Source organism: Rhagoletis zephyria, unplaced genomic scaffold, assembly GCF_001687245.7.
Source record: "Rhagoletis zephyria isolate East Lansing unplaced genomic scaffold, Rhagoletis_zephyria_1.1 Rzeph_scaffold_03637, whole genome shotgun sequence".
Lineage (NCBI taxonomy): Eukaryota > Metazoa > Arthropoda > Insecta > Diptera > Tephritidae > Rhagoletis > Rhagoletis zephyria.
This window is the reverse complement of record NW_016160720.1, coordinates 39,040-57,151: the sequence shown is the minus strand read 5'-3', so window position 1 is coordinate 57,151 and position 18,112 is coordinate 39,040. Positions and strand designations below refer to the sequence as shown.

At 32.5% G+C, this 18,112-nt stretch overlaps 2 protein-coding genes across 6 annotated transcripts in view; both read left to right on the top strand.

Annotated features, from left to right (window-relative positions):
• The first annotated feature begins 1,103 nt into the window (after positions 1-1,103).
• On the top strand, positions 1,104-2,929 carry LOC108369376 (transcription factor Adf-1-like). Of its 4 annotated transcripts, XM_017624474.1 has the most exons (5): positions 1,104-1,306; positions 1,560-1,696; positions 1,897-1,977; positions 2,033-2,053; positions 2,126-2,624. In XM_017624474.1, exons 1-5 carry the CDS (start codon positions 1,269-1,271, stop codon positions 2,332-2,334), a joined length of 486 nt encoding a protein of 161 aa, XP_017479963.1. In that variant the 5' UTR covers positions 1,104-1,268; the 3' UTR covers positions 2,335-2,624. The 4 variants fall into 4 exon arrangements, with proteins under 4 accessions (XP_017479963.1, XP_017479960.1, XP_017479961.1 ...); XM_017624471.1 differs by having other exon boundaries at positions 1,107-1,306; positions 1,897-2,053; positions 2,126-2,929; XM_017624472.1 differs by lacking the exon at positions 1,104-1,306 and adding an exon at positions 1,313-1,399 and having other exon boundaries at positions 1,897-2,053; positions 2,126-2,929.
• A 1,418-nt stretch (positions 2,930-4,347) lies between these two features.
• The window catches only part of spin (lysolipid transporter protein spinster), a 46,506-nt gene continuing 32,741 nt past the window's right edge, over positions 4,348-18,112 (top strand). For both annotated transcript variants that reach the window (XM_017624470.1, XM_017624469.1), the window contains exon 1: positions 4,348-5,119. In XM_017624470.1, coding sequence (XP_017479959.1) covers positions 4,840-5,119 — 280 coding nt within the window. In that variant the 5' untranslated portion in view covers positions 4,348-4,839. The remainder of the gene's footprint in view (positions 5,120-18,112) is intronic.

Sequence of the window (18,112 nt, the reverse complement as noted above, 5' to 3'; positions counted from 1 at the left end):
CCGAGGAGTATTCAAAAAGGTTTATTACTGTATATACTGTGTTCGTAACGGCGTCGTCTGCACAGTATAGACAGTAGACAACCTTTTTGGGTGGGTGTTGTAGAAATCGGTGTTGTTGTAGCTATATTCACCCTTGAGGAAAGCACTGGGTTGTGTGCTGCTAATTAATGGCCTTCTCAGAATTTTTCTTAGATTTCAGGGTTGTGTGCTGCATTGTTATTAGATAAATAAATTTAAGCATTTGATATATCTTGATCTTATTAAAAGAAAATTATAAATGGTACAATAATTAAACAAATGAATAAGATGAATCCAAAATATGAATGCTAAAATCTAAAAACTTATGTACAGCAATATAAAATAAACATAATAAATATTTAAATACTTAAGTAGCCTTCGGTCTTGTTTCTATCACCGAATCAAATAAGGGGTTTGTTAGTAAATGTTTACATTTTGTACTAAGTAATAATAAATTAGTAAAATGATATTATAATGCTCTAATAATTTAAGAGATTAGTAAAACAAGCTTTAAAATTTTAAGGAAGTGATGAAGTTATTATTTTTTCATTTAAAAAATTGTATCACTACCAATGAACAGCATTTAGAACTAGATGCGCTAAATGAGCTTTTACGCGTAAGCAAAAACAGCCCATTTTAGTTCGACGAATACTGGTGCATGTCATACATGTCAATTTTGGAATAAATAAGTTATCAAAAATTTCTAAACTTATAAATTTCGCGTCAAGAGTATTATCCAAATGCGTCTCATTTATACCAAAGACAGGATTGAAAGAATGGGAAGCCTCATAGCGAAAGAAAGAATTTATTCCGTTTCTAAGTTAAAATTTTGTATACAAAAAATACATGAAGTGTTAAAAAGAATATAAATATCGCCTTAAGCGATAGAAAACGATTCGTACAGACGAGTTGCCTTCGGCGTACGTTTTAGAGGGACTGGCAATAGTAAATCGATAAAATGGCGATATTACCGGCAATAAATTTGTTTCCGAGGGCGACACGTTTTCTTATTACCGGCAACAAAAATTGTTTGGTGGGTGACGTTGAGTACATCTGCTTAAATGTATATTTAACATGGCATCTCTGTTGGGCGCATTCACAATAGGATAGAAACAAGCAAGAATTTCCAGCTGGCATGTTTTGACAATTCGATTAATTTGTTTCCAAAGCATTTTAGTATTTATTTAACTTGGGGAAAATAGTTCATTGCATAATTATTTATTACTGCGTTCTGAAGATCAAAGATTAAAATGGAGGATGGATTTGATGATATGAGTTCATTTGCATTGTAAGAGCCTCACGTAAATAAGTGAATTAGTGCAAGCAACATAGCATAGAATCTGTCAAAGATAGCCTACACAATGGAATTTTACACAATTATGTAGACTGAACGTAACATACTTTTCGTAACAGTTTTAAGTTTATAGAATTAGTGAGAACATAACGAATATTATTTTGAAAATATGTACATATGTATACGAAACTCAAAACTATTTCCACAACGTTAATGTGTTGTTAATGTTCACTTCTTTGTTTCTTAGAATGACGCTCGACGAGAGGCTGATTGAACTAGTACGGAGCCACAAAATAATTTACAACAAACAATGCTTTGGACATAGAGGCCTTGAGCAAAAACAGGCAGCATGGAACGCAATCGGCGAGCAACTGGATACCACAGGTTAGTGTAATGATATTCAACTATTTATTAACCTACATGCATTTAATAATAAGAATAAGAATAGAATAAAATAAATGAATAATAAAACGAATACTGAAAGAAATAATTAAATAAATAAATAAATGATTAATAAAATAAATATGTAAATAGAATGAAAGAATAATAGAAATTCAATAATAGAATTTATTTTTGAATCATAGCGGAAGAATGCGCAAAACGATGGACGAGTTTACGAGAACGTTATTCCAGAGAGCTGAGGAGACTTGAAAAACTTTCAGAAAGTAAGGAGCATGTAGTTGTAGACTGGCCCTATTTTAACTCGCTTTCTTTTCTCAGAGAATTTGTCAAGCCAAGAGCGTACGCATGAATTAATATTTTATTGATTAAAGATTAGTGTATTAATGTCCATAAATACATTTGAATTTTTAGTCCTCGAAGTACTGGCAATGAGACGCTGGGTTGGAACTCTCCTGCACCACCGAAAAAGTTTAAAATGTTTCCTGCTGAAAGTAATGAATTTTCCGACACAAGCGACTCTACTACACCACCAACAAAGTACAAAAGCTTTAGTACTGAAAGTAATGAATTTCCCGACACAAGCGACTCTCCTGCAACACAAAAAAAGTTCAAAATCTTAAGTGGTGAAAGTAATGAATTTTCCGATGCAAGCAATCCGCTAGAAGAAATCTGCATAGAAAAAGTTGAGATGCCAATAGAAATTCAAAATGTCCAATCACCTGCTGCAGGAGTTATTGTTAACACAGAAAATGCTGCAACAATAAAACGGATTAATGCTGTACAATCTTTTGGTCAAACTGTAGCAGCAATTCTATCGGAAATGAGTGAAGCAAAGCAAGCAAGAGCAATGCGTGTATTGTTTAATGCTTTAATAACTATTAAAACATCGCCCGAAGAAACTTGAGTTTAGAAAAACAGCGTTGTAGTACTTACCTTTTTTAGCTGCGACTAGAATTGCAGAACGTTTTGCTCTTATTAATATACGGTGTTTTATTAATACTAGCCCTTGAACAAGGGATTAATTGAAGCGGGCATTTTCTTTAATTATATACATACATACATACATACACATTTTAATTAACATTAATTTGGTACACAGTATTTTCTACAGTTCAATGGTCGCCGCGAATAACGCTGTAACCGATAAGACTACAATTTTGCAGAAATAAAAGAAAACTAGTAATAACCCCCGAAAATCGGGGTGCTCTGTGGTCTAAAAAAAGATCGTACTCTACTCAATGCGCCATGGTTTAAGCAATCCTTTTGCTAGGGTCATTTTTCGAAAAAAAGGCACCCATCCGGTTCTATCGTAGCAGATTGAAACCCATGGCATAACGACATAACCTAGGAAAGTTGCCCAAGCAGCTAAACTGTGTTTTGTGTCGTGAGGTTATAATATGGCAATGTATAGGATGCAAAAAAAAGTTATGCCTTGTCAAATAATGTTTTAAAAATTAGTACGCATAAGTGCCCGCTGTACTAAAAAAAGCACACTCCCAAAAGTTAACTTTTAAGCTTTTTTCGTTAATTTTAATTCCAAAGTTTGTTTAAAATAGCTTTTATGATCACATAAATAAAATTAGATGTAATAAAATTTCAACCGTTTTTGTTTGGGCGTAAATGGGTTAAATTTTTTCTTCGTTTTGCTACATTTTTTGATTAAACTACATGAACTAAAAATACAAGATCACTGGATCACTCTTTCTTCTTAGTAGCCCGTTATAATCGCATTTAGGAAAAAAGTTGGGCGACTTTGACATTAGCCGTTTGTTTACATTTGTTCGTTGTTTACAAGTTGGTGGTGGCTTTTTACTGCAATTTTCTTAATTTTCGCTTGTGACAACGCATGATTCAACAACTACAGGTTGTAGCAATCGTACAAAAACAAAATTTAATTGATGCGCCTNATTTTCGCTTGTGACAACGTGTGCACACATAAGGTAAAGAATAATTTAACACAACGACATGATTTATAGAAGAATTTGCATAATAAAAATGATTATTCATGCGTTCAACAATTACGCGGTTTTTTTTTGTTCTCTTCGTTATTTACTTGTTACAACAAAGATGGCGTCGAGATTTCGACAGCTAGAAAATAACTTTTTTCTTTCTTTCCATAAGACGTGATCTTGTGTCTTTCGTTTATGATTAAACTAGTCAAAAAGGAAAATTCTCCATTTCAATCAGTTTTTCAATTTTAATTTAGGAAGACTGTTATCCATATCCCGCATAAAGTTCCAGGAAATGTTGCTCCACGCAACTCCTAAACCGCGGTCGTCGCATCTTCAAACCTCCGTAAACGTTGTAAAAAGTTTTATTGAATAATTTTAGTTAATTTGTGTGTTTAATGTGGCTGACCCTAATTTTGGTTATCGTTGTTTTCTTTGATTTGTTTACTTTGCTTTCGTTTTCCAGTAAAACAGGATGGAGAAGAACCCGCACAAAAAATCTACTTTCTTAAAGCTCTTCTTCTTGCGTGTGGACTAACTGAGCTTTATAACCCGTTAAAAAGGTTACTAAATCTTTTGTCGATTTTGGTAATTTTTTTGACGATCCCAGCAACACTGAATGAAATGCAACTCTGCGCTCAGCTCCAATCAGAATTCGCTAAAATTGTTGTACTCTCATTTTACAGCGGCAGTTTGTTTCTCACATTTCTCGCGTTTGGTTGTAAATTTTTAACAAGGGATACTATCACGGTAAAGCCATTTGCGGGAGTTTATTTTTGTTAAATTTACTTGGAATTCTTTGGAAAAAAGTATAAAATTGTGTAAAATATAAGTTTGTGGGACGTATAAACCAAGGCTGCTTAAATAATATAAATCGCTATTTTAAGGCAGAGAAATATACAATAACAAATCAAGGCCACTAAAAAGAAACTCGATCCAAAGCAAAATCTAGCTAAAGCAACCGGTGCAGCGGAACGTCAAACGGACGTGTGTGTGTACAATACAAATTCGCAAAGACCGCTAAAAAGTGCAGGAAGCAGGCTGAATCTGATTTCAATAACATAATTTTATAAAAAATACTTTTATAGCAGCATAAATTGTAATTGCTGCGGTGTACGTGTGTGCGCGGTTCAATATTGGGGCTGTGTTTGGAATTTTTGCAGAAACTCCACGTGAATGTCTTCACAATCGTCGACTCGTTATATGCCAATAACCACAAGAATGGACAATCCAGCACTTTCAGGGTCCAGTGGTGATGTGGAAGCCGATAGCAATTCCGTGGAGGCTAGTCTACCCGCCACCTGTTCATCGCAGCAATTAATGCCTCCTTCTTCAGACACGGATAGCGCTGTTGTACAACGGCCAACCACCGGAATCACAAAGACACAATGGTTTACGGTGGTGGTGCTGTGCTTTGTGAATCTAATCAACTATATGGATCGCTTTACTATAGCAGGTATGTAAAAATTAAACTTGGAATGAGATACAATAGGTTAAACAAAGTACATTCATCTACATATTATTATATATGTTTAGTTTCGTGCATACTCTTACATTAAACTATGCTGCAGTGAGGAGCTAAATTTCAGTAACCCATATTTTCACCTATGTATCTTCAAAATTGCCTCTCACTTGTATGAATATTTGCGTGTCTCCATTTCCAGCCAGCCAGCCATTATATACTCATCTTTTGAGAAAAGGCTCATGTGTTTGAAAACATGATAAACAGCAATGATGTGTAAAAGCCGAATCGACTACAACAGTTAACACGGCTGGCCTTATGACACGTTAGCGTAAAAGCAGCAACAATCCGAAATGACTCTACTTTTGCCGCTTTTCGACGGGAGTTCACTATGTCAAGTGCTTGTACATTTACATCTGTGCCCAAGGCGCATTCGATATGGCTTCAGATATTTTAAGTACTTCTTCAAAATCTCTCCTTGCTTATGCTATATTTTTTGTTCATATTTTTACGCTTACTTCCGTGATAAAGTACATAATGTATGTATGTACATATACATATGTACATGCACGAATTTTTTGTGTATTCACGAAACGAAATCATGTGTTTCCGCTCCATGATATAGATATATGCATCAACTCTGTGTATGCATATAATAAACTGCAGATGCTAGGCGCTCATAAATATTAATACGTAAAAATATGTGTAGGTATATTTTTAGTGCATGACGTGGTGCATTTCCTTCTACTTTGTTTCCACTACTTTATTGTGCATTTTAAGTTTTTTAGGTTATGTCGCCATAGAATTTTATTGTTTAGTTTTTACTCTATGTACATATTTTTATTAAAATAATGATTTTTAAGCAAAAACCAAAAGCGACTTCAGCACTCATATACATACAAATTTCAGATTATCGTTAATTTCTTCATGATCCAACGATCGGATTTAAATCTAATTATTATGGGAACACCTGTGGGGTAACACCTTTCCTTAAAAAAAAAAGAATTATAGAATTCGATTAACGTGGTCCAAAGTTATGCGGTAACATACATAAAAATAAAATAAAACAAGTAAGAAAGTCTACGTTCGGGCGGAGCCGAACATTAAATACCCGGCGCAAGTACTAAATATATATTTTTCACCTTTCCGAAAGCTGCCGCTACATGGTAAGCCGGGGTGTATCGTTTTTGAGTAAATTGGCGTCCTTAATTTCGCAATATTTAAGTTTCAAGGATTTGTGAAATTTATTATTATATCGCTGCTGAGTGGAAGATCGACCTATCTCGTCAGCCGGTTCGAAAACGCCCTATCTCAAAAAACGTTTCGAAAACGTCCTATTTCAGAATTAGGTTGAAGAACGCCTATTTCAGAATTCGATTTAAAAACGACCTATATCAGCACATTTTCAATATATTTTGAAGTGAGATAGCGCATTTTTGAATCATATTCTGAAATAGGGCGTTCGTCAACCTAATTCTGAGATAGGGTGTTTTTCAATAAAATTCTGAATTAGGGCGTTCGTGAAAACTTTTGAGATAGGGCGTTTTCGAACTGGCAGTTGATATGAAAAGCGGCCGTAATTTTAGTCCGATTTCCCTATTTTTCAATATTTTGCTTTCATGTGTCAAGCACAATAACCATACCTTTATATTATTGCATTTTCGCCTCGTCGTGCAGATGGTGTTCTGTTGACATCAGAAGGCATCCAGTCGCTATCATAAGTGCAGTGTTTTGCGTCGTCGTTCATTGTGCAGAATGTCGAATCGTTTATCTGCTCAGCCAAGTCTGTTCCCCGTCTGTCTGGGTTTTACACGCCCAAGGGCTGTTGTTTCGGCGATCTAACCCCGTTTAGGTCGGCGAAGTATCTCAGAAGTTGTTCGTCCATAGGGCTACATTTGCTACGTATTCTTCTGCTCAGGGCTGGCATCGAGTCAAATCCAGGGCCAGAAACCTACACCTGCTGTGTATGCCAGAGACGACTACACCACAACTCCACCTCAGTCAAGTGCAATGCTTGCGACGGGTGGAATCACCTCAGAGTCTGCTCAGGACTACGTACCCATCGGCAGTGACCACATCATTTGTGGCCCCTGCTGCTCAAACAGAGCAGCCTTCACCGCTAACCGGAGTCCACCTGAGCAGCTCAACACAAACACTACAACATCACAAAACAATAGTACTAACTGAGGCTGGTGCCAAGTAGATGCAACTTGTGACTGGCGGGGGGATACGGTACAGCGGGCATACAGGGAGTTTTAGTTCGGATTAAAGCTCCACACTACTTGGTACAGGCTTTCGATGCTTTCTCCTTGTATAAAAAAAAAAAACACAGCACAACAGACCACGCAACTTCGAGGGCCCGTGTTGCGCTGCTCGGTCGCAAACCCTAATTGCGACATCCCTTACGGCACAGCCAATGGCGGCAAGACAACACACATCCCTCACACCCCGCATAACAACACGTCTCCCGAGCCACATAAAGCAACTTCAATTTTCATTATCGTCATAGTTTTTGCTTTAAAAATAAGAATGTTTTGTTTACACTTCTATGCAAACAATCAGCCCTCTCTTTCATAACAAAAATTAAACACTATTTAGTTAATAGGTATGTACATACATATGTATTTATGAGTGTGCGCCAGTATAAAATAACTCGGCAATCGCTTTTGTGCTAAGTTTACAGTGACATTGAAAATCTCGTGTGTTATCTATAGCCAGTACACTTTTTATCAGCTGCTACTAATTTTAAATATCGAGAGGCAATTTTATGAATTTTCATACATATGTGCATAATGCGTGCGTAAATGTACATTCTTACATATTTAAGAATTGCTATTAATAACGTTTGATTGGAGAGACCTTCATAAATTTATGTACATATATATATACCTAATAAATATACATATAAATATATTGAGAGTATAGGCATCTCTCACCCCGAAAATCTCTATAGTTAGTCGAAAAAGTCTTATGCTGTAGCGAGAGCAATGCTAATTCCTTAATAGCATTCAATAGTACATTATTTGGTTTAAATAAAGGCGCGTGATTTATTATTATTATTATTATTATTAAAGGAAAAGAAATGAAGGTCACTTCTTTACCGGAAAAAGGAGCGCTAGCATCATCACCTTCGGCTCGCTCGTTAATATATATATATACATGTGTTCAGTACTTAGATTAACCTAAATTGCTTCTAAAAATATGTTCACATATAAATATTATCGCAATCAAAGCTCGTTTTTAATCACCCCGTTTACACAGGCAAATCTCAGATTATTAGCCGTCAAATTTTTTGCGCTTGTTATTCTCTCATCTCAAGGAAAGCTGAAATTAGTCAAGAACGTAACCCTACCGGTACGTAAACCCGAGTCAGCTGACACCATCTGTCTTACCAAAGCGCCATGTAAATGAAAACTCAACACCGCAGAATTTTTCTGTAGTTGTAGCCCGTAGCGCAGAAATCTGCGGAATTTAGATTCTTCCGTGTCAGCTGATTTCTCCTTCTTTAGATGGTTGCCACTTCGTCAGTTTTGCAGATGGTAAAAAAGTTATAAGTTCCTATTCAAAATATGTTTAAAATATTTGAAATTTACTTTTAAATAAGGTTTTTGTTGAAAACTAAGTAGTTTATATTTAGCTACAATCTATTATAGCACGAAAAATTGTGGTTGAAAGGGTAAGATTATGAAAAGGCATTGAAGAGTGGCAACAGTGTAGTAAGCAACACTGAGGGCTCCAGTAATCGACAAAATTCTGCGTATACAGACTGCGTTTAAGTATACGTTCTGCGTTCTCGACTAATTTCAGCTGAAAGGTTATGTTTCTTCTCTGTGCCACCGTGATCACTTTTTTCTGCTATACAAAGCAGTTTAAATATGTTTTAACCTAATATTTTATTAAAAATACCTTTACAAACCTCTTTTCCTTGCCAGCGTCCATTTTTGTTTACTTTTACATTTGGCAATTCTCCTCTTCTTCGCAAAAATAATCGATAAAAGCAGGTTGGACACCGAAAAGTTATCGGTTAAATCCGAGATTATTTTATAGTTACAGATTAGCTAGGGACGAATTTTGTATGGCTAATCTCTTTTTATAATTACAGATTAGGGAGTTAAGCTGGAAAATGAGGATAATCTAGTTATATGTGAACCTAGTATTACAGATAATTAACACTAGATTAATTTCTTAAGATTCGTTAACCTAAGGAATTTATTAATTTTAGATATCGATTCAATGTCATCGTTTTTAAATTAACGATAGGAAATAATTTTAACGAACATTTGAGCTGCAATTAACTGATAAGTTTGAATTTTTGTCAAGACAATGAGTAATTAATACACATAAGCGCTTAGTGTAGTAAGAGAAAAGAGAAAAAAGACTACTAAGTCAAGGAATTTCTTCTGACTAACATATAAACAAAATAATGTACATAATAACACGCACAATATTTTTCTTGAATTTAGCGCATTAAGCTGGAAGAGAGCTAAAGCTACACCCATTGCATGTAGCTCAAAAGATTTCTTATCTTCATATGCAATAAATATTAAAAAAATGCACGCTCCATTGAAGTTTGGCATTTTCGGGCCATACTGCTGACAATTTATAGTAGAGGTAGAGAAAATGTGCTGTAATATTAACAGGCTTAACAATTTTCAAGTGCATACTGTAAAATATACTATACGTACTCATATTAATTTACATTAATGTGTAGGTAAATGTACATATATACTAGTTACAGATGCACATATGTATGTATGTAGGTATTTTGTTTATCAATGACTGTCTTTCCCTCTGATCAGCATATTGGCCACGTTGGTTGCAGATATATGTATACATTTAATTTGCGTGAATCATGCCACCGCCACTGTAAATATATTACACTCTCCAAGTGCTGTGTGGGTCAACAAAACCAAAAAGAGAAACTTGTTTTTTTGTTTTTAGTATTCCTCCAACAAAATATTTTTTGTTTGCTTGGCAGAAATGTGGCGTGATGTGATGATGTATACAAACGTTGGCAATTGTACAATATTCATACGTACATACATACTTATTCAGTACATACATACGATTTTACTTACATAGTAGGGTGTTGGCTATGCGCCTCCCATCGACCGATGTTTGTTTTTCACATTCACACAACATTGAATAATTACGTATTTTTAGTTATCGTCCTCATAATAATAAACAGCAGCATCGTCTGATTTGCAAATTCTTCCACTGAATTTAATAGCTAAAAACGAACACCAATATGCTGACTAAGTTTACAAATCAAATAAATACAAACATTTTTTCTTTGTTTTGCAAACTCAAACTATATATCGATGGCTGAGTGGAAGATCTGCCTATCTCAGCAACCAGTTCGAAAACGCCCTATCCCACGACAGTCGGGCCTACGTAACCGGAACGACCCAGATTTATATCTGGCCAAGGACTGTCACTCCAGCAACACTCCCCAAAAAGTCTTTGGGGAATTTGTATGCTGCTACAACAACAACAACAACAAAACGCCCTATCTCAGAACACTTTTTAAGAACGCCCTACTTCAGAATTTGATTGAAAAACACCCTATCTCAGAATTTGATTGAAACTTCCGGAAACTTTTTTTAACTCTTCTCATGTATAGTAAGCGCACTGCTTTCTTTTTTGAAAACAAGCCAAATAGAGAAAAGTACATTTCTAGACAGACGACGACTATTTTAATAACAAACAGGTTTTTTGCGTTGGTAAGAAAATTACAAACCACCTTAATAAAAGCTTAAAAGCTAAATTAAATATAGTGTTTTGCGCATAAATAAACATACAAACATACATATGGATGTATACAAATGTACGAACTTTTATATTCTCATACCTAGGAAGGCGCATTAAACAGCGCCATTAGCAGTTGCTTGTGATCTTTTGTACTTAATCGGATGATTTTTAAGTAAATGGATTTAATTATTACATGATAGTTGTTAATTACACCATAAACGTACATATGTATGTATACTGTAAAGTACTATAATAAGAGGAAGCTACAACTAAAAAATTTCCTGACATTTGTTGTACTATTATGGACGTAATTTTTTTTTATGCATACATTACCTATAATATTGATGAATTAAAGCAAATTCCTAAACGTATAATTTAAAAGTTGTAACAAATGTCCGGTCGGATAGAGAAAGCTTTCATTCCAACACAATTTATCATCCATATTTCAAATGTTTGCTTTTGTAAGTGCAATGGATGCTTGCATCAAAGCACACCTCTTTTCAAACAGGCACCTTCCTGGTGCGGAATATTTTTCACAATTTTTGCTTTTAGATTTACATCTAACTCAAACTCAACTCAAGGGACAATACGCTCATCCACGCTTGGTGTAAATACCGAGGAGAAGGACTAAGATTTAGCTAAGTGGGCAGCTACCTTCCACGGTTAACCTTTACACACAATTTCCCGTACGTAGTGGAATCATGGGCAATGAAAGGACAGATATTCTCGCTAGGAAAGAGGTTGTAGCACCAGAAGCCCCCATAGGTTCAGGAACCTTCATCGGTTTACAATCTCGAGCAAAGCAAGCAGCTTCATTGTAAATACACTCAATACAGACTAAGTATTTCCCGCCAGAAATATCAACAAGGAGAACTGAAGTACTACTTTACCTTACACGCCACTAAGAAAAATGTGTTACAAGCTTTTTCATTGCCAACCACAGGGTAATGAAGCACTTGTCAAACCAGGGAGTTTTTTGCTCTGATCACATCGGGTTGGGACATGAGTTGAGGACTATTGACCAACCTTTAATAATACAAATGCAATGATTGAAAAAATTACATATACTATAAATATTGCTTGTTTTTATCGCCAGCAAATGTTTTTAACAAATTCTATGACTAATTTATAAGCTTCAGATTTAAAAACAAAAAGTACTTAATTAGGTATCTTTAATCCAACAAACAAACAAAAAAAAAAACCCTTTGAAAATGGAGTATACTTCCGTTGATTAGTCAAAATTTCGTATTTGCTGACATAATTATAACATAATGATTGATTTTTCACATGAAATCACAAATTTATAGCTTCGCACTTTGGATGCCATGTGAAAGTATATCAAATTTAAATCATGCGATTTCTCCTTGAGACATTTTTAGTCCAAAATACATATGTATGTATGTACATGCATATATCCAACTGTGTTTGTAGTAAAACTATATAAAAAATATAGATTAGTATGTAAGTATTTATGTTCATGTTGTTTAAGTGTATAAAAATCTTTTCATTCATAATTTGTACTTCTCTCTTTTTCCTTGTTTGATTTTTTTGCTTTTAATGCTTTAGTTTGCCTTAATAAATGTGAAATTGTCAAGTGGGCGTGTACTTACAGTTGTATGCCAAAAAATATAGACCAAGGCAAATTGTAAATATGCGTGAAAATATACATATGTACATATATACATATAGCACATCGTCTTCAAAAGAGTCACAACTCCAAATTCGGCATTTTTGAAATTATGCGTTAAAAATGTACACAGAGCTTTTATTTACCTTTCAGCAAAAGCTGGAGCAAATTCTTGTTATAATTTGTTTAAAAAAACCTGCCCGATATGATTAGCATGTGCTACGAAAGAGCTTTTCGCATTTTCTAACGAACGTACTATTTTGAGTTGTGATTATTTTGAAGACGATGTGCGATTTGTATTATTGACAAAGAATCCAAATATGTGTATAGATACAAAAATATATGTACATTCTGTAGTATGGGCGAAACAATTAAAAAGTTTAAACTTTTTAATTTACAACGCAATACATAGCTTGTCTGGGTACTCCCCAGTAAAAAAAATATCTATAGTAACTTGCCATTAACTCAATTTCTGAGAGTAAACCAAAATTTTTTTTCCAAAATTCACTGACCTCAAGTAAAACATTCTAATACTTACCCAACAGATCTCAGTTCCTACCACCCTAACTTACAACGATATTTTTATTTTTACGTTCCCACGACAGTCGGGCCCACATAAACGGAACGACCCAGATTTTTATATGGCCAAGGACTGTCGCTCCAGTCACACTCCCCAAAACCTCTTCGCGGAATTTGTATGCTGTTACAACAACAACAACATAAAACCATTTTTTCGCATTGCCTTGCAAAAATACTTTAAACCCGCGATTTTTTTTCGGTACACACATATAATCACTGCACCAATGATAAGCAATGCTAATAAAAAATATTTATCTGATGCTCGTATAAATACACCTACTTATAGTTATCGCTGTTGGTGTAAGAGCTTGACATTCCATAAAAATTTTAGGATATCTTTATGTACTTAAATATAGTTTGGTTACTAAGAGGTTTATGTGAAAATGAGTTAGCCCACCCTGTTTCGGAATTTGGAAATGCATACTGTCCAATACGGGCTAAAATTGTTGAGCTCATCCAGGTCTTGAGATTCGGTTCTGCCCAGTCGCTAACATAAAGTTTTAGAAAATGGGCGTGGCACCGCCCACTTACCCCTACATACAGTCGGTGTCAAATGTATGTGTACACCTTGCTCTAATACAATAATCACAATTATTTTCATGAAAAATTGTTTTCATTAATTATTTATGAAAATATAGTTCATTCTTTAACATAAACCATATACATAAATCAAAATTTCACACTCTATAGTTATAAAGTTCACAAAAATTCCAAAAAATTTCATGAAAATTACAAAATTTTTTCAGATTATCTAGAAAACTTTCGAGTATGCGGTTTTGTAGCCCGTTCAATTTTAGTTTCACAAAAATTCAAACAATTTTCATCAAAATTTCCAAATTTTTATTCAGAATTTCCAAATTTTATTCAGGGTGTTGCGCGTTTTTTCCATATAACGCTTGATTAAAATCTATTTTTATATGGAAGAAAATGCGCTACGCCCTCCACTAAAGAAAATTCTTAAAAATCAACGGTAATTTCTAGCGACTTGAAACTTGCACTTTATTCGACTAAAATTTTTTCGTACTTTTATGATAGTTGCGTCAGTTGAAATTCTTCCGCATAAATTTCTTATTTCACGAAAAGCATCTGTTGCAGATCCAAAAGAATTGTTTGCTTACGCCAATACATAAATACTTGTTTACGAATTTAGTAAATATCTACATACATGCATATGTATTTACATATATGCAGCTGTGGTGTCAATCGAAAAAATGCACACTTTGGAAATTTCACATTTTTAAATAGATTCGATCTTTTTTTAGAAACGAAAAACAACACTAATTTTCGATTTTTATCTGTACAAGCACTAAAAAAAAAATTATAAAAATAATATTTTCACTATCCAAACACAGTGCATGCTTACCACTAAAACATGCTAATATTGTAAGCAAATATTTTATTGTCTACTACTATAGTAGATACATACTACTTTGCAACGCAAACATTGTAGCCCCTCGTACCTACAGCTTTATGTGCAAATTTAAAAAGTGGTGTGATGCTACGAAGCTACTTAGCATTCAGCGGTAAGAAATGCATAAAGCCAGTGTTGCCGTTGAGAATTTTCAGAAAGTCGCAAAAAAGTGGTCATTGTCAAAAAAAGGTCATCGTATTATTTTTGCTTTTCTTCACTAGTAAAAGAATAAATCTGTTGATTTTAAAAAGAAAATAGCGGGACGCGCTTTGAACAAGGAGAATAGTTGCATTTCCCTTAAAAGTTTTAAGCTACGCATTTTTTCGGACTTATAGGAGGAAATATTTTTTAGTAGCATGGAAAATGGGCAAAAGTCGCACATAATTTTGGAAAAGGGCCAAAAAATCAAAATTTTCAAAATCTTGGGTCAAAGGGTATTGCCGCTTAAAAAGGGTCAAATTGCCCCTTTAGTCGCACAACGGCAACACTGCCTAAAGCACATGAAAATTAAAATAAAAATTAAGCAGAAAAAAATAAAATAAAATGAATATATCAATTGCTCGGCGTATGCTGCCAAAAATTTTTGGCATTTGCATTCTGAATTTTCAACAGCACGTCACTGCAGTTCGTAGGAATTTTATAATAGAGCGATTGATTTTATATATACATTTATACTTATGCATGTACATAAATAAGTACACCGTAAGTGTATATATATCTTTTTTTTTTGTTTCGCCCATATTTGTTTAACTATTAATTTTGGGCTTCCGACTTTTTGCCTGCAAATGAATTTAAATGCGCAAAATTTTTTGTTTTCACTGTACACGTGGTTCTATCTTTAACTGAAAACCTTGTTGATTTTCCCTCAAATAAAAGTAAAGCAAAAACCAACAAAAAAATTTGTATACAAAGTATGTACTTTTAATTACAACAAAATAGTTGTAATTCAATAAATGCTTACGATAGCTATTGGTTCAAAATTATTTCCATGAAAATTAAAGTTTCACAATTTATATAAAGTTCACAAAAACTCATAAAAATATCGACAAAACTTTAAACTTTTTATTCAGAATTTCTAGAAAATTCTCGAGTATGCAGTATGTTTTCATAAATAAACATTTGAAATTTAAAATTTCATTGTACATGCAGTGTTCGAAAAGTCTGACTTCTCACTTTGCTTCAACTTCTTAAATTATTTTCAGCTTTTTTTTTTTGCTGACAACACCTAAAAATTTCATTAAACCATAAGCAAAGGTTTATTTTTGTGTTTCGGATTATGTATTTTTTAGTAAGGGTTTTCCTTTCATTCTACTCAAAAAATATACACGTATTTGACAGAGTCAAAAGTTAGTATATACCTTGTTCTAATACAATATTCACAATTATTTTCATGAACTATTTTTTCATTCATTTTTTATGAAAATATAGCTCATTCCCCATATAAATCAAAGTTTCACACTTTATATAAAATTCACAAAAATGTTCATCAAAATTTCAAGCTTTTTATTCAGAATCTTTAAAATATGTGTATGCAGTTTCTAGCCCATTCAATTTTAGTATAATAAAGTACAAGATTTAAGTCGCTAAAAATTACCGTTGATTTTTAAGAATTTTTTTCGTGAAGGGTGTTGCTCAGTTTCTTCCTTATAAAAATAGATTTTAATCATGCGTTATATGAAAGAAAGTGTGCCACACTTTTCACAAAAAAAAAAAAAATAAAAGTAAATCAATGGTAGTTTTTAGTGAACAAAAAGTTTTTTTGAATTATTGTGAATTTTATATAACGAGTGAAACTTTGACTTATATCGCTTAGGTTTTAGAATCAACTGGATTTGCATAAAAAGTAGTGAAACAACCTCTTCATGAAAATAATTTTGAATATTATATTAGAACGAGCGGTATGCTAACTTTTCACTCTGACTGTATGTATGTGCAGTGGTTGGGATTAACAATTATTGAATTTTCCTTAAAATGTATGTTGAAATTAAATAAAAATAGAACATCGGAAATCATCGTTTAAGTATATCGATGTTTTTATAGCTCTTTACTGTCCTTCGAAAGACTAATTGAAAGGAGGTCTTAGCGTTATGTTGTTCTCCTTCAATAAGTTTTTTAAAAATGTAATTAAATTAAAGAAATATATATATTTTTCTTTTTAAAACAATATAAGTTTATAAAAATAAAAGAAAATTAAAAAAAAATACAAATATGTTAAAAAATAAATAAAGCAAAAATAAATAAAAATATTTGAAAAAATGACTGGAAATTAAACAAAAATTCGTATTAAAAAAATTAAATTAGAAAGGGAAAAACAATATAATCAATAAACAAGAAAATAGTATTTAAAAACTATATGAAATTAAAAAAATTAATTTTATTTTTAAAACAGAATCTTAATATTAAAAGTAAATTCAAGTAAAATAGAGCTAAAAGAATAAAGTTAAAAAATAAAATGAAATGAGATTCAAAAAATAAATGAAATAAGAAAAATATATTTTTTCTTCTTAAATCAGTAAGTTATAAAAATTTAAAGAAAATTAAATTACCACAAAAAAAACTAGATTAAAAAATAAGCAATAATTAAAATAGTTTACTAAAAATTTTATGAAACTAAAAAATGTTTTTCTCTTTTTAACAAAATCTACAAATTAAAAGGAAATTAAACTTTAAAAAATAAAAGAAAAATGACGAAAAAGAAGAAAATAAAAACTATAAAGAAAAAAATAAAATAAGCCCTGAAAACTAAAAAAGAAGAAAAAATAATTAAAATAAGAAAAAACAAAATAAGTCATGAAAATGAACTTAAATAAAGCAAATATATTTTTCCTTTTAAAACAATGATTTATAAAAATTATAAGACAATGAAGTTAACAAAAAAAAAACCAAAAATATTAAAAAGAAGAAATAAATAAAATTAATTTTTTTCTTTTTTATATAAAAGAAAATAAGTTCCTAGAAATTAAATGAAACAAGTAATTTAAAAACAATCTTTTTAAAGACAAGCTTTTATAAGTGGTTAATAAAAAAATCTACCCCTGCACCACCACCACTGAACGGCTAAATTTTTTTGTGAAGCTATTTATGTCCTTTTAAATAATATATACGTTTTAATTATGAAACAAATCGGACCCTAAATACGGATTTTCGGATGGATGGAGTATGTAGACATTTTCTTTTTTTATAATTTTTTTTTTATTTATATATTTCTTAATTAACATTTTTTTATTTATATATTTTTTAATTAACATTTTTTTCTTTTTTAATTTAATGTTCTTTTATTTTATATTTCTTTTGCTTTAAAAGTAAAAATACTGTGACTCAAACAAATGACCACGTGTTGGTTTTTTTTAATTATTCATAATGTTTTTCGAGTTAAATTTTTTTTGTTATTTTTCTATAAAAATATTGTCCAAGCTTTAACTAAATCCATAAAAATCACAGTTTCAAACTTTATAAAAAACTTAAAAATTCAAGAAAATTTCAAATTTTAAATCTGAATCTTAAGAACACATTTGGGTATGCAGTCTTATAGCCTATACAATTTTAGTCCAATGAATTGCAAGCTTCAAACGGCTAAAATATCCCATTAACTTTTGAGTTTTTTTGTTTTTTTTTTTTT

Coding starts and splice junctions, on each gene's coding strand:
- LOC108369376 (XM_017624471.1), top strand. CDS start 1,269: ATGGAGGATGGATTTGATGATATGAGTTCATTTGCATT. Junction 1,307..1,559: donor GATATGAGTTCATTTGCATT/GTAAGAGCCTCA, acceptor TTTGTTTCTTAG/AATGACGCTCGACGAGAGGC. Junction 2,054..2,125: donor GAATTTGTCAAGCCAAGAGC/GTACGCATGAAT, acceptor TTGAATTTTTAG/TCCTCGAAGTACTGGCAATG.